General features: G+C 44.0%; 2 protein-coding genes across 2 annotated transcripts; one reads left to right on the top strand and one right to left on the bottom strand.

Annotated features, from left to right (window-relative positions):
- The first annotated feature begins 1,013 nt into the window (after window positions 1-1,013).
- kbtbd3 (kelch repeat and BTB (POZ) domain containing 3) lies at window positions 1,014-12,717 on the top strand. Its single transcript, XM_056282885.1, has 9 exons — window positions 1,014-1,228; window positions 2,055-2,220; window positions 2,882-3,064; window positions 4,209-4,382; window positions 7,020-7,304; window positions 7,611-7,853; window positions 8,810-9,100; window positions 9,466-9,615; window positions 12,586-12,717. The coding sequence occupies exons 2-9, from the start codon at window positions 2,059-2,061 to the stop codon at window positions 12,715-12,717; spliced, it is 1,620 nt and encodes a 539-aa protein (XP_056138860.1). The 5' UTR covers window positions 1,014-1,228; window positions 2,055-2,058.
- A 2,193-nt stretch (window positions 12,718-14,910) lies between these two features.
- LOC130116132 (sarcolipin) lies at window positions 14,911-16,584 on the bottom strand. Its single transcript, XM_056284081.1, has 2 exons — window positions 16,416-16,584; window positions 14,911-15,884 (listed from the first exon to the last, which is right to left on the bottom strand). Exon 2 carries the CDS (start codon window positions 15,724-15,726, stop codon window positions 15,631-15,633), a length of 96 nt encoding a protein of 31 aa, XP_056140056.1. The 5' UTR covers window positions 15,727-15,884; window positions 16,416-16,584; the 3' UTR covers window positions 14,911-15,630.
- Window positions 16,585-23,198: the final 6,614 nt, after the last annotated feature.

Below are 23,198 nucleotides of genomic sequence, written 5' to 3'. Positions count from 1 at the left end.
TAGGATCTTTTTTTTAAAGGTATTTTATTTTCACGGACCCCTTGCAATTACACCACGGACCACTAGGGGTCCGCGGACCCCCGGTTGAGAAACACTGCGAACCAGTTACAAGTTCCTCGACTGTGGAACTGGTCGACAGCGACATCTGCAGGAACAACTTGCAACGACAACGGGCTCCGGCGCCAGCTGCGACGTTCCGGTCGCGTCTGGGGGCATAAAAACTACAATTCCCAGCAAGCATTGCGCCTCCGTTTAGCGCAAATAAACACCCAAACGCAAATTAAATGCTAAATAAAGCGATTTGAATTTGCAGCGACACCGATATATGCAGCACAATAATGTTATCGCATAAGAATATCCATTATTTAGAAAAAATTTTTTTATATAAAAACACCAAGTTTGTCTTAATCATTTCCTTGTGCGAGTCCTCTCTTCCGGAAGTAAGAACGGCATGAGTAAGAGAGAGCTATCCAAGGTGCTGACAATGTAAGTAACGTTACCCCCTTTTTTCCAGACGATCTGTGTTTGCGTTGCAGCTCAGAATGCGAGGACGCTGCGTGTGAAATATATTGCAGCAGCTTGATTTGACACAAAGTCCTTGGAGGTTATGCGATAAGAGCGAAACGAAGCTACCGCCCCAACTGTATTAGTTGCCTAACTAGACCTAAACCAGGAATTGAACTGCTATGAGTGAGTATTTGCCTCGTATTGGTATTCAGAAGCTGGTATTAATAATCATTTCTGCACTCCTATTTTTTGTCTCTTAGCTCTTTCCCATCTCTCTCTCTTTCTGTCTGTCTCTCCCCCTTGCTTTATCTTGGACACGCTACACAGTAACAGCCAAATAATTACGGTCAAATGATATTATTGTGTGAGAATGCAACAGGAAATGGTTTTTGTTATTTGTTGCCCATAACCTGCTGATCACCCTCTCTCTGCCAGACATTGACAGGATGGATGAACGTCTCGAGTTGTCCTTCCTTCCCAATATCCCTCACAATGACTGTAGCAGCCCTCCCAATGGAGAACCTGGCACTGTTCCACAATGCAACAGTGTTCTGGAGCGCAAAACTCTACTGCGGGTGTCTGAATCCCATGGCTTGCAGATTCTGAGCGTGCTCAGGTCATTCAGGGAGCGAGGCCTGCTGTTTGACTTCACCATTAAGACCCAACAGCACAGCTTCCCCTGCCACCGCTGTGTCCTAGCAGCATGTAGTGATTTCTTTAGGTCTGTATGGTGCGTGGGTGTGTGTGTGTGTGTGTGTGTGTGTGTGTGTGTGTGTGTGTGTGTGTGTGTGTGTGTGTGTGTGTGAGAGAGAGAGAGAGAGAGAGAGAGAGAGAGAGAGAGAGAGAGAGAGAGAGAGAGAGAGAGAGAGAGAGAGAGAGAGAATGAATAAGAATATATCTGTGCTTGTGTGGTGTACTTTAAGAATATCAGATAAATGCAGCAGAGCATATCTCACAGCAACTGATGGGGAAGTGCCAAACACCTAGGAAAAGTAGGGGGAGAAATGTATACATCAACAACAAGATAAAGAAAGAAAGAAAGAAAAGATACACAGAGAAAATAATTCAACCATATTGATTGAGGTTCTTTGCATTTTATTCCAGTGTGCTTAAAACTGCCTCCAGAGTGATTTATCATTAATGTTAATGATAAGTGATGTTGGCAGTGTTCATGCGAGCTAAGTATTGTATGTTAGCTTGACTTTCTTGTTTTTTATCTATCTATCTATCTATCTATCTATCTATCTATCTATCTATCTATCTATCTATCTATCTATCTATCTATCTATCTATCTATCTATCTATCTATCTATCTATCTATCTATCTATCTATCTATCTATCTATCTATCTATCTATCTATCTATCTATCTATCTATCTATCTATCTATCTATATATATATATATATATCCTGTTTATCTGTCACTATCAATCCTGTCTGTCTGTCTGTCTTTCTGTCTGTCCATCTGTCTCTGTCCCTTACTTTACATTAATTTCCTCATGCATCTTCTATACTGTTAACATCACCTGTAATTGTTCCTTGTTTAGGGTCATGTTTGAGGTGGACATGCGTGAGCGCGATGATGGTTCAGTAACTTTGGGCAACCAGTCTTCAGTGGCTGTGGGTTCCTTCCTTGACTTTGCCTATTCTGGTGAAGCAGTCATCACTGATAGCAACATAGACATGCTGTTCCAACTTGCATCCTTCCTGCAGGTACAAATACAACCACTGCAACCAGCAGCAACGAGAATGTCATGTGAGAATAACTGTCCCCCACCCTGATGAATTTGTGATCCATCTCGCTCCGTTTGTCACACTGTAGTACTGTGTATCCGCCACAAGGTGGATGACTAACAACACGTATAGGCAAATATAGAGGATAAAATATCAAAACAAATCAGTTATCTCAGCCATCACATTTCTCATATTGCAGTGGGCAAAAGGTTTATAGTGCTCCACTAATCTACTGGTGGGAGCTGATCAGTGCATCATGGATGGGGGTCAACATGATGCTATTGTCTTGTTTTTGTCCTGTAAAGGGTGAAAATTTATTTACGTACTTTACATACTAGTATGAAGTCAAGTCATTTCAAGTCAGGTCATTTTTATTTGTACAGCCCATTATCACAAATTTCAAATTTGCCTTAGTGGGCTTGAAGAGGTATTACTGATCTGGTGGAAGTGTTGTCCTTGGGTTAGAACTGAGTCCAGAGTTATACATGCAGGGCAAACACGGTTGTTGTGGATTTGCAGAAAGAGAGGCTCAAATATGACTTTCTCGACTGATGTTCACGTCTATCACTCTGATGCATCACTAATCTGAAAAAGCTGTCTTCACGTGGATGTTTTCTGTCTACTCTGTTTCTACACTCAGGTCTCAGTTCTCTCAAGAGCTTGCAGTGACTTCCTGATTGGAACCCTTGACCTTTCTAACTGTTTGACTCTTTTGGCCCTTGCTGAAGGGTACGGCTCTGCTTCCCTGCTTCGAAAAGCCAATGAGTTTGTGGTTCAGAACTTCCATGACCTCTCCTTGACCAAGGACTTCCTGGATATGAAGGTATGTGTTCAGAATGGGATCATGGGAAAAACAATCCAAAGGAGTTGAATCAAGTGCAACTGGACTTGGTATATATCCGTGAAGACGTTTCGCCTGGTCTAGTCAGAAAGGCACGAACTGAGGAAGCCTCTTGGATGAGAGGCGAAACGTCTTCACGGATATATACCCAGTCCAGATGCAGTTGATTCAACTCCTTTGGATAACCATGACCTGGATGAATGAGAACATTCACAGACATGGAAAAGACGATGTTCTTCTGGGACATATACCCCCGCCTGTCGCCAAATGACTGCTGGGATAGGCTCCAGCATCCTGCGACCCCAATTCGGATAAGCAGCTTGGATAATGGATGGATGGATGGATATACAGAATGATTAAGAAAAGCAATGTTTATTTACAACAATTTTAGACCAAGCCATTTTTATCATGTGAAGCATCTCATGCCCATGGCAGTGTTTATGGTTTTAAAAGAGGAAGTAAACACTTGTCCAACCACTAACATTAAGAAAAACGATTAAAAAAGGGGGTGTAGATGTAGAGGACAGTGATGGAGGTGTGGGTTAGACTGAAGTGTGTCAGTGTTGTAGTAAAGACCTCACCCCAGTTTCTTACAAGTCTACCCAGAGAGTTTAGTTGGATAACACTGGCGTGTCTTCTCACCTCATGTTTCATTAGCCTAATGAGCTACAACCCAAATATGTTGGCTATGCAATTTTGGGTAACGGTGCCTTTAATACCCCCATATGGTGTCAGCAAATCAGGGAAGTGATCATCATTTTCAGTTCACCCCAGTAGAAAGGCACATCATCGGCGTTCCCCCTCAAAGTAGCCTTGTGATTTGGGTCAAAATTTTGATTTGATTTATCAACAATGCTATCTGTTTTACCATCCTAGAGAAAGACCAACATTTTTTCAGCTCCAAAACTGTAATTAAAGGTTTACTACATTTTTAATGGCTGACACTGACAGCACAACAGCAATCATAGCCTCAATCTCTTTGTCAAGACTCATTTTGCGAAGCTTATTTTGTTCAAAACTATTGCTTTTGATTGAACAAGTAATCTTGTTGCTGCCCCGTGCAAGGTCAAATTTGAAAGTAAAAATGCTAAAAAACCTTTTGAACCACTACATCTTCTTCCTACAGGTGGAGGTGTTGGAGGCCTGCTTAAGGTCCGATGCTCTGAGCATGCCCAGTGAGGAGGTGGTAGTGAGGTCTCTGTTGAAATGGATATGTCATGATCTCCCAGGGAGACGGAAGCTGTTGCCAGGACTATTTTCTCTGACCAGACTGCACCATGTACCAGTACCTGGACTTCAGGTGAACAAACGTGCATGTGCAAGTGCACTTGAAGACACACACAGAGACTTGCACACCACTGTGCAAAGTTACCAGTTTGATTTACTGATTTGTTAGATTTAATACAACATGCTGGTGCATCAGTGGATCCAGGGAACATAAGCTAATAACAATAATGATAACAGTTATATCAACAGTAGAAACAGAGGCTCCAGTCAGCAACATGATCTCTCCCATCATGTTTATTGGACTGCACATGTGATATGAGACAACACACATTACATACACGTTACAATACACGTTAGAAATTTCTATCAAAAATACTTGAGTGCAAGGTCTTTAACGAAGTCTCTAAATTCCTTTCTGAGAGGGTTGCTCTACTGAGACTGCACTCCTGTCGGTAATGGAATCACTGCATTTAGCTAGAGCTGCTGGTCAGTCTTCAGCTTTATTGTTGCTAGATCTGATGGCTGCCTTTGACATGGTTAACCACCGAATCCTCCTCTCCACAGTCACTGAGCTTGGTATCTGAAGATCTACCCTCCACTGGTTCATGTCCTACCCCTCAGGGAGATCTGTTAGAGTATCTTGGAGGGGAGAAGTGTCTAAGCTACATGGCTTATCCACAGGGGTACCTCAAGGTTCAGTACTCGGTCCCCTTCTCTTCTCAATATACACCACCTCACTTGGTGCAATCATCCACTCCCATGGTTTCTCATACCATTACTATGCTGATGATACCCAGCTCTTCCTATCATTCTCGCCAGATGACCTCACAGTCTCAGCATGGATATTGTCATGCCTTGCTGATATCTCTGCATAGATAAAAGAATGCCACCTTCAGCTTAACCTATTGAAGACTGAGCTCCTTGTCATCCCAGCCAGGCCATCCATACAACAACAGATCAATATCCAGCTCAGATCAACCCAACTCATGCCAACAAAGTCTGCTCAAAAACCTGGGTGTTATGAAGGATGACCAACTAACCTTTAAGGTTCAGGTGACCGCGATTGCCCGATTGTGCATATTTGCCCTGCCCGGTCATGCATATTTGCCCTGTACAACATCAGGAAAATTAGACCCTATCTGTCTGACCATACAGCACAACTCCTGGTACAGGCTCTTGTAATATCACACATTGACTACTGCAACTCCTTACTCTGCAAATGATCCAGAATGCAGCGGCACATCTGGTCTTCAACCAACCCAAAACAGCACATGTCACTCCACTGTTTATACCAGTACACTGGCTCCCAGTTGCTTCCAGCATCAAATTCAAAACCTTGATGCTTGCTTACAAAACAACAACTAAAACGGCTCCCGCCTACCTGAACTCCCTCATTCAGGTCCACTCAGTTACGCTCACTATGCTCTGCCAGTCAAAGGCGCCTGGCACTTCCGCCACAACGGGGCCCTAAGTCACTAGCCAGACTCTTCTCTTCTGTAGTTACCAAACTCCATTCGATCCGCTGAGTCCCTCTCCATCTTTAAGAAGAAGCTAAAGACCCAGCTCTTTCATGAACACTTCCACACCTGATGGGATTAATCTACTACTACTACTTCCGGCTGCTCCTGTTAGGGGTCGCCACAGCAGATCATCCGTTTCCATTTCTTCCTATCTTTTGCATCTTCCTCTGTCACACCTGCCACCTGCATGTCCTCTCTCACCACATCCATAAACCTCCTCTTTGGCCTTCCTCTTTTCCTCTTCCCTGGCAGCTCCATATTCAGCATCCTTCTCCCAATATACCCAGCATCTCTCCTCCACACATGTCCAAGCCATCTCAATCTTGTCTCTCTTGCTTTGTCTCCAAACCGTCCAACTTGAGTGGTCCCTCTAATATGATAGTTCCTAATCCTGTCCTTCTTCATCACTTCCAATAAAAATCTTAGCATCTTCAACTCTGCCACCTCCAGTTCTGCCTCCTGTCTTTTCGTCAGTGCCACTGTCTCCAAACCATATAACATAGCTGGTCTCACAACCATCTTGTAAACCTTCCCTTTAACTCTTGCTGGTACCCTTCTGTTGCAAATTACTCCTGACACTCTTCTCCACCCACTCCACCCTGCCTGCACTCTCTTCTTCACCTCTCTTCTGCACTCCCCGTTACTTTGTTCAGTTGACCCCAAGTATTTAAACTCATATGTCTTCGTCACCTCTACTTCTTGCATCCTCACCATTCTGCTGTCCTCTCTCTCATTCACACATATGTATTCTGTCTCGCTCCTACTGACTTTCATTCCTCTTCTCTCCAGTGCATACCGCCGCCTCTCCAGGCCCTCCTAAACCTGGATGTTTATTAAACCTGATGGTATTAAAAAACACACACAAAAAAACGCTTCTATGTACCCTATGCATTGCCTTTGTACACTGCCTGTTAAAACCTATATGTCCTATTGGACTTGAACCTAGTTTTTTGGCACTTACTTGCATTGTTGTCTCCTGTGATGATAAGGTGCTATACAAATACACTTGCCTTGCCTTGTATTAACTCTCAGATGTATATCACTTTGGATAAAAGTATCTGCTAAATGAAATTGTAACATTGTAAAACACTACAGCGGGTGGCTTTGCTGGGAAAAACAAATACCCGAGTAGGGGAGCAAGGAAAAACAGTGTGTGCTTGCATGTGTGCGTTTGACAATACCCCTTTTAGGCCCTGTCGGATACCAGTACTCTCCTCCGTGAGGACGAGTCCTGTGTCAGCCTCCTGTCCGAAGCCCGAAGCAGACAGATTAAGTTCTGTGGCCTCCTTAGTGATGCCAGGCCCGCCACCACCCACAGCTACATTTACGTCCATAAGACAGAGGAGAACAGTGAGATCAGCCATTCATTCTGCTACTGTCTAGAAACAGACCAGTGGAAAGAACTGCGACAGGGACAAGGATTATCCATGATGCCAGACCCACCAGGCTCCCACCTTACTAGCTACACTGAGAAGGTAGGTTGAGAGAGCGAGAGAGCAAGAGAGAGAGAGAGATTATTATAGTATAGTAAAGCAGAAAAGGTATTTGTCTGTAAATGTTCAACCATTTGTTGGTACTGATGGGGATCAGAGCAAACCCCTTTTGACCCATCATTTCACGTCAATATTTGGTGTCACTATACAGCGAATGAGTAGATTTCATAAACCATGATTGTTGGACAAGAGACAAACCTTTTTCTTTTTGTTCCTGGTTTTCAAAGCTGCTGGGACCCTTGAGTCACCTTATGTGCGTCCTCTTTTTCCCTGTCTTATGGTTCCAAGATATTTGTGACGGGTGGTTGCCGGGGTAATTGTTGCCGGGCAGTCCGCCTCCATGTGGCTGAGCCATTCCACGATGCTACAGATGAAGTGTGGTGCTACTGTCCTGTGACAGAAAGCTGCACCCCTGCACCTGCCATGTTGAAACCCCGTACCATGCACACCGCTGTGACCTGCCTGGACAGAGTGTATGTCATTGGTGGAAGGACCAGGGGATCCATAGGGAAGGCTCTCAGTCTGCTGGAGGTGACATCTATTATCCTGGTTGTTGCTTTTTTTTTCTTTTTGCCTGCCTATCTGTCTGACTGCCAAATATACAGTATATATCGACACTGAAATGTGAACACATCGTACAAGAATTGGCCAAATTCAGCTTTAGTTAAGGCAGCACGGTGGCCCATTGGTTAGCACTGTTGCCTCAAGGCAAGAAGGTCCTGGGTTCAAACCCCAGGCTGTCCCAGGTCCTTTCTGTTTGGAGTTTGCATGTTCTCCCCATGTCTGCGTGGGTTTCCTCCGAGCACTCCGGTTTCCTCCCACCATCAAAAAAGACATGCATGTGGGGCGTCCAGGTAGCGTAGCGGTCTATTCCATTGCCTACCAACACGGAGATCGCTGGTTCGAATCCCCGTGTTAACTCTGGCTTGGTCGGGCATCCCTACAGACACAATTGGCCGCGTCTGCAGGTGGGAAGCCGGATGTGGTCAGTCGGGGTGCCTGTTCAGGGGGGAGGGGGAACTGGGGAGGAATAGCGTGAGCCTCCCATGCGCTTCGTCCTCCTGGCGAAGCTCCCCACTGTCAGGTGAAACGAAGCAGCTGGCGAGTCCACATGTGTCCGAGGAGGCATGTGGTAGTCTGCTGTCCCTCCCTGGATCAGCAGAGGGGGTGGAGCAGTGACCAGGACGGCTTAGAAGGGTGGGTAATTGGATGGGTACAATTGGGGAGAGAAAGGGGGGGAATAAAAAAAAAACAAGACATGCATGTTAGGGTTAATACTCCAGCTTGTGCCCCTGACCAAGGCAATGGGAAGACATAACTGGAGCTGGTCCCCGGGTGCTGCACGGTGGCTGCCCACTGCTCCTGGCTACACAGCTAGGATGGGTTAAATGCAGAGAGTAAATTTCATTTGTATGTATGTACAAGATGGCTAATAAAGAGTATTCTGTTCTTTTCTATTCTATTCTATCCTATACAATATAATGTAGGTGGAGTATTATGATCCCCTGTCTCAGAGCTGGTGCTCAGTCAGCCACCTGCCTACAGCCATCTACTATCCTGAGGCCAGTGCTTGTGGCAGCGTTATCTACACGCTGGGTTCAGAGGTGGAGATCACAGACTCCTTTAACCCGTCTCTTGACTGCTTCTTCTGCTATGACGCCAAACAGGACCAGTGGAGCCGTCTGGTGGCAGAGTTCGGCCAGTTCTTTCATGCGACGCTGGTCAAGGCTGTGTCCATGAACGACACGCTACACCTTTGTGACCTGTCATCTCATAAAGTGAGATGATGAATGAATGATATGTTTTTTTAATTCATATAACACTTTTTAAAACCAAGTTTAAAAGTGCCTATCAGTAAAATAGTGATTAAAAATATCACATGTTATATATATGAAATGTGATTTTGTGGTTGATAAAAAGAGGAATAGAGGGATAGCAGAGTTGTGAGATTAAGATGTGATGTAGGGAAGGGGAAGGGGATGAAAGAGGGAAGAAAAGGATGGATACTTGGTAGTTTGGATCAGTTAATTCAACCCCCTCAAAACTGGATTACAGTAAATGGTTTCCAAACACAAGTTAGTTCAGTGGCTGTTAAACAGTGCTGGGGGCTCATACTGTTCTTTGGCTCCCATTTCTCTCCTAGGTATACAGTTTTTGTCCAGAGACAAATGTGTGGAAGGGCGAGGGCTCGTTTGAGTGTGCAGGGTTCAATGCTGGGGCCGTGGGCATCAGAGACAGAATCTACCTCCTGGGGGGAGACTTCTCCCCAGACGAGATCACAGACGAGGTTCAGGTGAGAAAAGAAAATGTACTTGGCAGATTCATAGACAGGGTGTTCAGCCACAATCCGGGGTATTTCTGCATTTACAGGCCACTCACATGGGTACAAGATGCAACTTTGATGGGTCCTTACATGGCCACAAAGGCCGATGTATTCATGAGCAGGGCCGCTGCTAGCCATTTGGGTGCCCTAGGCGTAATTGCTTTGTGGTGCCCCCCCCGGCCGTGTGGTGGTGCACAAACTACCAGCAAGATGTTTCCTACCGTTAGGCTATGTATGTTATGCACTCCAAGGCTAACTTTTAAGCACTTTACAGTATTTTAAGAATTAACATGTCTAAAACATACCTGCAAGTGATGCACGAGTGTCGTCCCGCTGCTTCTTCTTTTTTCACCTCTCTGCTCCCGACTCATGTTGCCTTATTGAAGCCATAGTGTGGAGCTAACATTTAAGTTAGCGCCAGGCTTGAGTTTGTTAGGTGCAATCGCACAGACCATAGGAAGAAGGAGGAGGGGGGCACCATAATTCATTTTATTATTCTGGGGAAATATGTATATCTTTGTATTACCTATAATGGTCTTATGATACCGATTATAATTGTGCTTCGTCTTAAATTTAAATAATTAATCGTTATGAAAATTATAAATAAATAAATAATCCTGGTGCCCCCTCCGGCAGTTGGTGCCCTACGCACAGTGCGTGATGCGCGTTATGGGGGCGGCGGCCCTGCTCATGAGCATGGATTAAGGTTTGAGAAGGTTTGAGAACAGTGGCTATCAAGCATCTCAGATTAGAAAATCACTCCTTACTGCCTGAAAGGATGAAAAGTCAGTCCTACTTTTACAAATAAGAGTAAAAGCATAATATCAGCATTGCTTTCCTTAGAAAGATTTCCAAAGGCCACAAGTATTTAGAAGAGCTCAATACGTATGTGTCCTAACTTGTAAAATGTCCCCAGCAGATGGCGTGGAGATAAAGACTTGCCATGGCAAGAGCAGTGTATTGGGAACGCCTGACAGTGACTTGATTCTAACAGCACACTTTTTGTGGGTGACTTAATCTGGGTCACAAATTCTCCATCAGCAAACAGATTTTGTGCCATGTCTGCAGAAACAAAAGTTGCTGCAACTCTGCACGTCTCCACAACCAGAAAATACAACAATGCAAAAGTTGTGGTTTAGGCCCTTCCTAAACATCCATCAGCAGAATGATAACTCAAACTTCCTAAACATCCATCAGCAGAATGATAACTCAAACTTCCTAAACATCCATCAGCAGAATGATAACTCAAACTTTCTAAACGTCCATCAGCAGAATGATAACTCAAACTTCCTAAACGTCCATCAGCAGAATGATAACTCAAACTTCCTAAACGTCCATCAGCAGAATGATAACTCAAACTTCCTAAACGTCCATCAGCAGAATGATAACTCAAACTTCCTAAACATCCATCAGCAGAATGATAACTCAAACTTTCTAAACGTCCATCAGCAGAATGATAACTCAAACTTCCTAAACGTCCATCAGCAGAATGATAACTCAAACTTCCTAAACGTCCATCAGCAGAATGATAACTCAAACTTCCTAAACATCCATCAGCAGAATGATAACTCAAACTTCCTAAACATCCATCAGCAGAATGATAACTCAAACTTCCTAAACATCCATCAGCAGAATGTTAGCTCAAACTTCCTAAACATCCATCAGCAGAATGATAACTCAAACTTCGATTGCCTTAACATCGTCTTCACTAGTGCGCAGGTTCATCTATTTACCCACCACTCAAATAACACAGAATCAACCCACTTTCACACAAATTGTGTGGTTTTTGGATGCTGTTGGTCTTATAAATGAAACACAGGGGTATCCGGGTATAGCATAGCAGTCTACTCTGTTGCCTACCAACATGGGGCTCACCGGTTCGAATCCCCATGTTACCTCCAGCTTGTGAATTGCAAATGATGCTGCAGCATAAATTCTCAAACTGTAATGGATGCAAACTATTTGACTATCCATACAGTTAGCTTCCGAATGACCCGGTCTACGCATGCCTCAAGGATGCTCAGCGACAGACGTTTCATGTTTGAACACAGACCCCACGCAAGCCCAGGAAGTCCCTTGCTTGATAACAATGATTATCCCTAAAAGTCCATGAAATATGTTGTGCAGTGCAGACAAAACTCCAATCAAGATTTCGCGGCTCGGTGTGTTGTAAGATATCGCTGTCACAGTCTCTCTCAGGAAGGGTCATAGTCCTAGCTGAGAGTGTATGTTTCACAGCTAACTCCCCACTCTGGGGTAGGAGTATTTGCAGTTCTAATCAAACTCTCAGTATGATTCATACAAGTTATTCTGAGACACTCATGGGAACAGGCCCAAACAGTTTAAGGACGCCTGATCCGAACAATCAGTACCTCCCCAAGCTACGATGAGCCCCATTTACGCAGGGCATTAAATTTATTCCATTGCAGACAAAATGAAATGATCATACCTGCAGTCATGTAAACTCAAAGGCCATCCAACCAATTTGACCATATGTAACATTTTAATTTCTTCATGGAATACTGCTTTATTTTCCTCTGCTGTAGGCCAGCACCTTACACATCAGCAGTATACTAGTTCATGGTGTTTATGCAGTTATTATCAGTTAGGAACTTGCATTATGGCATCCTCTTTTTTGGAGTTATACCTGGAATTGTCGAGGGATTTTTTTAATCATTTATAATTCTTACCTTTTAATGTTTTTTTTTACATGTGATGTTTATTAAGTGCTTGTTTATTAATTAATGTTTATTATTATTATTTCATTTGTTATTTTCATTTGTATTTATTTGTTTGTTTATATTTATTTTATTATTATTAATGTTTATTAAGCGCTTTGGGTATCACAATAAAGTGCTATATAAATGTAATCCATTATTATTATTATTATTGTTATTATTATTATTTATTCTCTCATTCTGCCCCTTGTCGTCTGTGTAGGTGTACCACAATGGGAGGTGTCAGTGGGAGGAAGTGGCGCCCATGCCCAAAGCCCTCACCGAGTTCCACTGTCAGCTCATCAGCTTCAACAGATATAGAGACCCATGGGGGGAGAGCGGGGATGTGGCATGATAAATCTTTACACACAGACACGCACACGCACACGCACACACACTGCACTCAGATCTATACACTGCCCTGTCAGGGGAGTGAATTTGACTATGTAAGATTATCACAAACACACATGCATGCAAGTGGAAGAACATGTGTTTAACAATACATGTCAACAATACGTGTCACTCACATTACAAAACACATTGGGCCTCATTCAACGATCGTTCGTACCTACAAATTCGTTCTTAAAAGCGATTATATTATTAGGTATAAATGATATTATTGGCGGCACAGTGGCGTAGTGGTTAGTGTGGTCGCCTCACAGCAAGAAGGTCCTGGGTTCCTCCTGGTTCCTCCCGCAGTCCGAAGACGTGTAGGTCAGGTGAATCGGCCATACTAAATTGTCCCTGGGTGCGAATGTGTGTATGTGTCGGCCCTGTGACGGACTGGCGGCCTGTCCAGGGTGTCTCAGCGCCTGCCGCCCAATGACTGCTGCGATAGGCGCCAGCATCTCATGACCCCTGCTGGGATAAGCAGCTTGGATAATGGATGAATGGACAGAAATGATGTTATTAAAAACCCATGGGATGTTTTTAGCTCTCAAGATTGTCTGACAGTCATAAGCAAAGCCTGATGGGTATTTGTAATTCCTTCCCCCTAACATCTATTGTCTACCTCTTGCAACGAGCAATCACCCAGGCTTGATAAGACATCAGTGTTAGCCAATTGGTGTCTAAATTCAGGGGTCACCCAGGTTCTACACTGCCTCTGAGACAAAGGTCAGGGCTAAAATATTCCATGGGAGCATAAGAACAAATCTGTTTGTACGTACGAACGACTGATGAATGAGGCCCAGAGTTTTTTCAGTAAATCTCTCTCTTAACCCCAGTAACCCCCCCCCTCCGAGTTTCATACTTTTGTGCAGGATAGATGGCTGTGCAACTTAATCAACTGATCAGGCTTATTCCGAAGGGAGTTCTCGACGCTGAGAGGAGGGAGTATTTCCGGCGGAGGAGTGAGCTCAAACAGTTTCTGCAGTTTCTGTCACACATACATAAAAACACACCACCTCTCCACACACGACACGCCATAACATGCAACAACCTTGGCCTAGTCATTGCTTTTTTTTCTCCTTTTTCTTTTTTGTATTTTCGATTTTAATACATGACTGTTTTGTTGTTATATTTGAGGCAGCTGACGCTGCTCCAGGATCTTTCGCCCTGTCAATCAACCTCCCATGGAGGAACCGGGTCGGGTGAAAAGACTTTACTTTTTTAGAAATCCTATTTTAGTTACCAAATGATATTTATGTATATGTATGTATGTATGTATGTATGTGCATATGGGAAATCCAGCAAGTGGATCATATTTGTGAAGCCAACAGCTGAGATTCAAATCTATGATGTCATCAAGAGATGCTTCAGGCTGCACTTATTTTGAATGAACGAAGGAATCTGCTTCTTAATGGAGGTTTTCTACACTTCACACAAAGTAGGTGTTTAATTTCAGTGTTATTATCAAATCTCAGCTACATTATCCAAGCACATCTCCAGAATTATGCCCCGATGTACTGTCACAGTTTCACAAAAGCTGGTCTCAGGACTTCTTGTCTGCGGGACAGTTCTGTAATCTGTCACTTGATGACATCACAGATTAGCGTGTTTCTGTTTTCTGACGCGAGGAAAACCTCCTTATGCACATAAACCTCAACTGGATTTATATCATGGGTATTACATTTCAATTCTCTGAGTAGATTTTAATTTTAGACGACCTGCCTTCGCTCCCTTCGAGACTGTTGTGCGCCCACGCTCACCCTTCCTCTTAATGTTGTACATGACGACGCCACAGCACGTGTCAATGTTTGGCAGTTTTCCTGTTTTCCGGGTGAAAAGTTTTCCAAAATGTTTGTCAACAGCTTTCTGTCCGTATGCAGAAATGTGTGTAATCTTGAACGGCGGCGTAGTTAGATCATTTAGCATGTTCAGAAACGTATGCAAGGTGGCTTCAGTGCTGGGATGGATCACAGCAGTATCAATGACAGGTTCGTGTTAGTTACCACAGCTGAATTGCATGTGAGGATTAAGACACTCGAGGGAGGAACAATGAACTCCATAGTTCCACAGCTGACTGTATGATAAGATACTGTTGAGAAAAAAACAAAAAAACAAAAAACAAAACAAACCCAGAGACGATACGCAAGAAAACCTGTTTTATGGCAACAAAAAGTAAACATAATGCAATGCTAAGTGGTTGATGTTGACTTTCTTCTCTGTCAGTAAAACAAGTGTGGTTGATGCATCCACTCTTGGTATGCGGGAGCATTCAACACGCTCCATAATGAAGGGAGACCGAGACTAAAACGGCATGTTTCATTCAAACCTCGTTGAATGAGGAAATGAGGTGAGCTGTACTGGATTACATAACATAACATGACCCAGGAGAGGGTGACACAGCTAAAAAAAAAAAAAACCCACTCTCATTTTCCCACTCCAGGTTCACCACATTCCTTCACTGTATCCATGAAGTATTGCAGGATACGAAATCCGGTCTGCCGGTGATTTAAGCGGGGCTGGAACATTATGGCAAATCTGGATTAGCTTTCTGCCATGTTTTGACTTTTTTTTTCTACCCTAGTTTGATTAGATACTACTGCAGCCCTTGACCATGCTAGTTAATGTGGATGCTTGCTTCCTATTCTCATCAGTTTTACGAACACAGCCTCCGGTGCGAATGAAAAGATGTCAACGCAGTGTCTGTGATATTGTTCAATGGCAAAGTCTGGCACTAACCAGGCTAGATAAGGCACGCTGAATCAACCTGCCTTCCCTCTACCCCATCTCCATCTTTCCACCCCTCCTCCTCCTCCTCCTCCTGCCATTTCCCGTCTCAACCTCCTGCCACGGATTTTATTTATTTATTTTGCTCCATGGTTCAGTCCTGGTAGGTTTTCACCAGCAGCCACATCAGCAGGACGGTGATTAAGACGATCATGAAGTTGAGGAAGAGCTCCTGCACCGAGCGGTCCATCCTGGTGTCGTAGATGGGGGTGGGGGGGTGGGAGGTGTATGTGAGAGGGGTGGGGGGTGTCTCGAGAGGAGGAACTGCTGATGAAGGGAGGAGAGGAGCGGAGGAGGGGACTCTGGCTTTGCTGGGCGTTCGTAAAACGTCGCGGCTTCTCCTAGGCACTGGGGGAGAGTGGTGGAGAGAAAGGGTGACAAGTCATGTTTTATGTTAGTTGACCACCAATTGGCTGTGTCTGCGATAGATAGAATGACGCGTATTCATATATTCAATGTATACCTTGATGAAATGCTGTGCCGGATGCAATGACAGTGTGAGCATCTGAACTCAAGATCTGAACTGTGTGTGTATTGGTATCAGATGTGCGTAGCTTCTGTTATCAGAGGTTACCCACATGAAAACCAACCGACTCATCTGTTGGCACCACAGCTGCCATAGTCACCAGAAAGGAGCAACCATATACGCACAAACATCTACGTCGTCACACAAATAATATTAGGAGGGATAAAACAAATACTTAGCGGCTAAGACCTGTGACCCTCAAACCCGTGGAACCACTTTCAGATACACATTTTTAGGGAATACTTGATTGTTTTACTCAGTTTTGCTCAGTCTTGAAATGTCGATCTTTCGGATATATTCTTTCCAAAAAAAAAAAAAAAAAAAAAAGAAGTATATGATGAGCGGGTTATTACCTTGCCTCTTCTGGTTGTGGGCTCCTACTATGAGCTGGAAGAGGAGAGATGGGGTGTCGAGGAAGGAAAGGAGGGATGAGAAGAGAACAAGAATGTTCTTCTGGGCTTCTTCTTCTTTGGTGGAAGCTACAGAAAGCTCGTCTTTATCTTGACCTGCGGGAGCAATCGTTCTTCAGAAAGAGTCGTGGAAACAAGTCTTCTCTTTTGTCTCTGGGGGTCTCTCTGTGGTGACGATTGGCAACTTATTCCAGCGCCTTTCTGGAACTTTCTGTGGACCAGAGGGGCAGGGCCCACTCCTAAAGTACCAAGGCTCAGTGGAACGCCCATTTCTCACATTCAAAGCGCCTGATGTCACACGCCAACTGAACAACCAACTCTGTTTCTGTGTATCTTGTCCAAAGACACACAGGGGCGCACATACTCCGGGCACTATTTATAAAACATTGTTTGAGATTCTGAAGGCGGATTACTTTTGCTGCAAAGACAATAGCCACATCATCTGATGGATATAGGAACGTGTAACAGTATCACCTATGTGGGCTGCAACTATGTACAGGGACATAAGAGAATAACAGCATAGCCGCTTCCTGCCGTGCCATTTTTAGGACGTATTGTTTGCCAAGCAGGCTGAGGAGAATACCATATATCTGTGTCATGGGTCTGAATCCAGCACATGGCAAGACTTTTGGCATGTTCGCCCATTCCTTTCTTCTTTCTCACACCATCCTCCCTAACTATTTTCGTAATGGGCTTTCTTATAATTTGGAGTGATATGAAAAAAAAACCAAAAACAAACAAAGCAAACAAAATGTGTGATAAAATCCCCCTGGCACAGCACCGGTCATTTTCCCACTGTGGTTCAACAGTATAGTTGTTAAGCGTTCATCCTAGCCACCTGATGTTGACATGGAAAAAGCAGTTTGCAGCTTGCAGTGGAATATAGCACATAAAGGGCAGATCTCCAGGCTAAAACAGGGTCTGCAGGCTGCCGTGGGGTGCAGAACACACTGCCAGGTCTCTTTGTCTACAGCATAACAGCGTCCCTGTGCTACTGGGGACACAGAAACAATAAACCTCGACTTGTTCTCAATGACTGATAAACCAGGACATGTCAACAAGCCAACCACAAATATTTTGTGCACATTGACTTTGCTGCTTTTGCTTTCTGTCGGTCAGTGCAACGGATTGGCGGTAGCGATTGTCCCTTGCCAACCCTACTCGTTATCTTGGGTGGTTGACTCTCTTTGGTGTGTGCCTTCACAGGTTTCCTTTTCCACTTTTTCCATATGTTGTGGCGGTGTTAACAAAACGGATTTTGACAGCTCACAGCCAGCTAACCTCTCAGCTCACCTCACACTTGACAGCTGCTTAGGACAGTGTTATCCCTGATCTGGTGTTAAACCCCCCTGCCACACACACACACACACACACACACCAACACATACAGGGGTCACGGCAGGACAGTGTGTATATGTCAGACACTAAAATGAATAGTTGAATCGCAAAATTCCAAGGTCACTGCATGAGGATTGGACGGATCATAACTATGACTCTCCTGCCGCCGGGTCTGAATTTTCTATTGCTCTCAGATATTTGACATAGGGATTCCTATTGCTGTGGAGACCGGCGGTGGGGTTGTTTGAATATAGCATGACTGGATGTACAGGCATCTCGGTGCAAGATGGATGAGAGCCTAAGCTGACAGCTGTGGCGCTGTGTGTGTGTGTGTGTGTGTGTGTGTGTGTGTGTGTGTGTGTGTGTGTGTGTGTTGGCAGAGAAACAAACCCCTAAACGCCATTCCACACATTCTGGGGCACTGTGTGTTTATGGTGGGGGGGAGGGGGGCATGTAAACAATAGTTTACAATATCTATAGAAAGAGAGGTGGACAGAGAAAGAGATGGATATCTTTCTATTAATCTTCCTTCTCTATCACAACCAATGAATGTCAGAAATTATTCCATTTAAAATTCAGGTCATTTCATTGGCTGTCCATTTTCTCACCTTGTCCGTCTGTCTGTCTGTCGGTCTCTCTCTCCACAAGGACAAATCCCATACAATATTGCGCAACACCTTTCTTCACTCACCTGGCTGTTTCGTCGCCTCAGCTTCACACCACTCTCATCTTTCTCCAAGAACAGACAGATATCAGCTTGCACACCAAGTCCCCTGAGAGCGGTAGAGATCAGAACCGCTATTTTGAAAAGTACTATCTGGTTTCTGATGAGGGCTCTCTCGCTTGATCCCCCTGCCTCAATCCCCCTGTCTCCTGCTAATTACAAAACAAAGATGCCAGCAGAAAGAGTTTGGACCCTGGCCGTTGGCCCTGCATTTCAAACGGTGATGGCATGCCTCAGGGTACACAAGTGGTTCCACTGAAGTTCTCACCATTACTCTGCTTTTTCAAAGCTTGGCTGTTGTGTGGGGAGAGGCTGCCCTTCAGCGATGACAAGGGAAGTGCCTCCCCCAATCCCTCATTCATAAGCTTTTTGGGATGTTTTACTTTGATACAACATTTACATGCATTAGGGCACATACCCTCTCGCATTACAGGAGGTCATAAATGGCCAACCAGCAAAATTTAAACATCAATGGTCACAGCAGGTACCACTGTTATGTTTACTCTGAAGATGTGAATGGCAAACTTGTCCGGTTGTTGGACTTCCAACAAAATTACAGCACATCAGGCTCAATTCATATCAGTGAATACCATGTCCTGAATCACACTGTTTAAGTGGTGATTTTGCCTGTTTGCCATTAGTGATATTAAAATCTGAATATTGGTGGTGATGCCTGATTCTCAGGGTGTTTTTTTTTTAGGGGAAATTTGACTGCTCCCGAATATCTAAGGAGATATACAAACAAGATGAACACTTTCCAACAAAGTAAAATAAAGCCTATTTTGGTAGTTTAAAGCAAAAATGTACTGACAAGTCCCAAATCATTTGCTTACGACCAAGAGATTAGCAAAATTAGACAGTGAAAATTAGCAAAATAATAGCTACTAAGTGATACCAGCTGATTCCAGCTAACTCAGTCAAACGACTTCAGTGGATGGTCTGACTTGACTTAGCATGTCAAGTAACCTTAAAATGGTAATAAAGATTTGAAAATTTAGTGTGGTGATGATGTCGTCAGTAGGGGAATGGTAGAGAGGGGAAAGATGGAGCTGAATATGATGATGAAGATATTTTTTTTCATGAGTTCAATGGATTGGAGCGTTAACCATTTGTGGTTATGTCCCTAATTCATACTAAATCCAAATCAGATTGCTGTCACGGGAAATTTAGCAATAACAGAGGAATTGAATTGTTTTAAGACTATGTATTAAAGTCGAATGGAAAAGTACTTGTTGTTATTGGGGAACAGAGGGCAGCCATTTACCCTCCTTTCCGAGCAGCTGTTGTTTTGAGGGCCAAACTAAGCCTGCTGCTAAAACGCAGGGTTCCCCACTGGCCAACCCAGCTTGGGCTTTGTAATTACTGAGATGGCTAAGGACAGGTGAGGATTTCATTATACAACACACGCACGTACTCGTGCACAACACAGACATGCACAGATACACGCTTATTCACAAATGAACAGCACGCATGCACATGGGAATACGTTTGCATTGCATGCACACGTGTGCATAATTATTGGATAGGTGCATACAAACTCAACATGCACATGCAAGCCTACATGTGCACATATGCACACAAACATGCACTCAGACCCACGGGGTTGGAGATATTAATTTAGACGCGGAGGAATGCAAGCATTAGGGCAGAAATAATTGGTTCCTTCAAGGGATGTGTGTTCACAACATCACCGAAACAGCAGGCGGAATTCATTACAACAAGACCTATAGACATTAAGGTTTTCTCCCGACCAGATTAATAGCACACATGGAGAAAACTTTGTATGTGTGAGTACGTGGACCTGTGTGTTGGTGCGTGTGTGTGTGTGTGTGTGTGAGAAGTGGCAGTCTACCTTTTCCGCTCCCACCCAATAGGCAGGCCTTCTTTGCGTTCCTATTTCCTCTCTTCCCATTGACCAGATTCCTTCCACCACCTTCACTTTCAGCCTGTTGATGTGTCTAATTCAAATTAACTTATGGTTGCATGCAGGCTCCCACCAGAATGGTGTCCCTACATGTCACTGTAAGGGAGATGTCGGGTGTTAAATAGCATATCTTAAATTGTGGGCTCTTTACCTTTCTCACACTGGGACTGGGACTAGATGCCTTTGGGAACAAATGAATGAAGAAACAAGGTCATTGCTTTAACGATCCCGCGGTGACAGGCTTAGGGCATGGTTTCGTTTCGGTTTTAACCGTTGAGCGTAGCTGACCAGCTTGCTTCTAGCTGGTTCTTGCTGGTCATTGTTTTGGCGTTTTAAAACCGGCGGAACAGCTGCAGGTGGTGCATCGGGCTGGTATTTGCTGGTGACTAATTTAAGATGGTATTAGCTGATGATCAACCTATGATGGTGCCCCCAGATTATGTTGCTGACCTTTCTACATGGTTTTAGTTGCTACACAGAACCAATTTAGGCCATTTAAGGCCTTGGTGTGTGTTTCAACATTGGTGAGTTGCTTTTGAAAGTTAAGCTTGTGACAGACAAATGAAACCGATTTCAATGTGAGAGCGAGCAGCGAAGTCAAGCACAGCCAACTACTGTAGTTATAAAATTATGACTGAAAGATTCTTTTTCTTTTTTTTTTGGGGTGGGTTGGCAAATTACCCCGCTCTTCCGAACCATCCCGGTCGCTGCTCCACCCCCTCTGCCGAGCCGGGGAGGGCTGCAGACCACCATGTATCCTCCGATACATGTGGGGTCGCCAGCTGCTTCTTTTCACCTGACAGTGAGGAGTTTCGCCAGGGGGACGTAGCGTGTGTGGAGGATCACGCTATCCCCCCCCCCCCGAACAGGCGCCCCGACCGACCAGAGGAGGCGCTAGTGCGGCAACCAGGACACAAACCCACATCCGGCTTCCCACCCGCAGACACGGCCAGTTGTGTCTGTGGGGACGCCCGACCAAGCCGGAGGTAACACGGGGATTCGAACCAGCGATCCCCGTGTTGGTAGGCAACGGAATAGCCCACCATGCCACCCGGACGCCCATGACTGAAAGATTCTGAATTTTCTCTCTGATTTACAAGTTGTCGCTAGGTGCCACACATGATGAACAAGATATGTATTCACAAATGTTGGCTATTGGGCGGTCTATTATATTCATTTTTCCTCATAAATTGAGATTTAAATTAGCTTTAGCTTCGCTCTAAATTTCTGCAGGCTGTGTTTACACCGATTAAACCACAGAGAGCACACCGAGGCGATGATGGGGTCTCCATCAAGAGAGATCAGGTGAAGTTGACAACTACTTCCTGTTGAACGACTGTGGGAAAAGGTGCAAGTTGGACATTTTTCAATAGCATTTCCTGCTGAGCAGTGCCAGTTATGACGTCTGAAAGCTGATCAATAAGTGATCAATATTTGGCTTGTATGAGAGGAGCACATCTTAAAAAGATTTAAATAGTATGAAAGTTAATTGAATAAATAAGCTTGTTAATAAAGACAAGGGTAGCTACATGAGAGTCTACAACTGCCCTCATCTTTATGAACGGCCATTATTATTATCATTATTATTATTATTATTTTGTGTGTGTGTGTGTGTGTGTGTGTGTATGTGTGATATAATGTAGCCTATTCATCTTTCTCCCAAATATTTCTTCTTTCTCCACCTTTTGGTTGGCAACCAGTTGCAGCATCCTTGAAGAGAAGACAACTACAACACACACACGAACACACACACGAACACACACACACACACATAATTCAAACGTTAGGTTTTTTAATATGAAATCAACAGAACTGTCAGAAACAGTAAATTGTAACTTTTGCAAGATGTCCTTCTTCTCGTTGGTATTTTTAGAAACAATGTGAGATTTGTGCTACGACAGAACTTTAATACATTGTGTATAATGAAATGGTGCATCTATTTAAATAAGGTCTTTCAAATCAAATGGTGTGATTCGTGTAAATCTAAAAGTAAATTCAAATTCAGATTTCTGTTCAGAAGTTCTCCTCAGCTTGGTGACCTTTGATGCGTGTGACCAGGAGTGCTAAAGTATTGAACAAAGTCGCAAAGGGTGAATTTGATGAAGTCGGTGGATCGAACGGCAGTTTCCAGATAATGGTCAAATCACAGCAGAGAAGGTAAGTGTCCACCCAGGCACTACCACATGAAGCAGTAGGCACTCTGAATATAGTCTGTATATCATATATGAAGGTGGCGCAAAGAGGCTGGCAGAGCACAAGGACAAAACCCCACAGTGCCTCATCTCTGTCCTCATTATGTCTACAAAATTCAGCTCACATATTAACTGGGAAGCCTGTTGCATGAATATATACTTGAAAAACGTTTAGGTTGTTAAAGGCTTGTGTTTACTAGTTTCTTTAAGTAGATCATAAACGCTACAAAACTCAGACATATGCACAGTCTTTGGAATTATATCAACTGGCTTAAACCACTATCATGACCTTACAGTGTCAGTAGACTGACACTGTCCATAGTGTCAGTCTGTCCATAGCGAAGTCCATAATGGAACAAGTGAACCATAAACATGTTATTGTCCCCAGTGACTGGTACATGCTTTTCTAGGGGTAGGAAAACAAATGAAAAGAATATAAATACAACCTGCAATTGGGCAACTGTCAGAAGGAAGGAAGGAAGGATCCTAGGAAAAAAATGAAAGAAAGAAGGAAGGAAAGAAATCAGTGGGAATGAAAGAAACAGATT

Source organism: Lampris incognitus, chromosome 7 (assembly GCF_029633865.1).
Source record: "Lampris incognitus isolate fLamInc1 chromosome 7, fLamInc1.hap2, whole genome shotgun sequence".
Lineage (NCBI taxonomy): Eukaryota > Metazoa > Chordata > Actinopteri > Lampriformes > Lampridae > Lampris > Lampris incognitus.
This window is presented reverse-complemented; position numbering and strand designations above follow the sequence as displayed.

Excerpts from the sequence above, each read along its gene's own strand:
- kbtbd3 (XM_056282885.1), top strand. The coding sequence starts at position 2,059 with ATGTTTGAGGTGGACATGCGTGAGCGCGATGATGGTTCAGTAACTTTG. Across the intron at positions 7,854-8,809 it reads AGGCTCTCAGTCTGCTGGAG|GTGGAGTATTATGATCCCCT; the intron begins GTGACATCTATT and ends AATATAATGTAG. Across the intron at positions 9,616-12,585 it reads AGATCACAGACGAGGTTCAG|GTGTACCACAATGGGAGGTG; the intron begins GTGAGAAAAGAA and ends TCGTCTGTGTAG.
- LOC130116132 (XM_056284081.1), bottom strand. The coding sequence starts at position 15,726 with ATGGACCGCTCGGTGCAGGAGCTCTTCCTCAACTTCATGATCGTCTTA.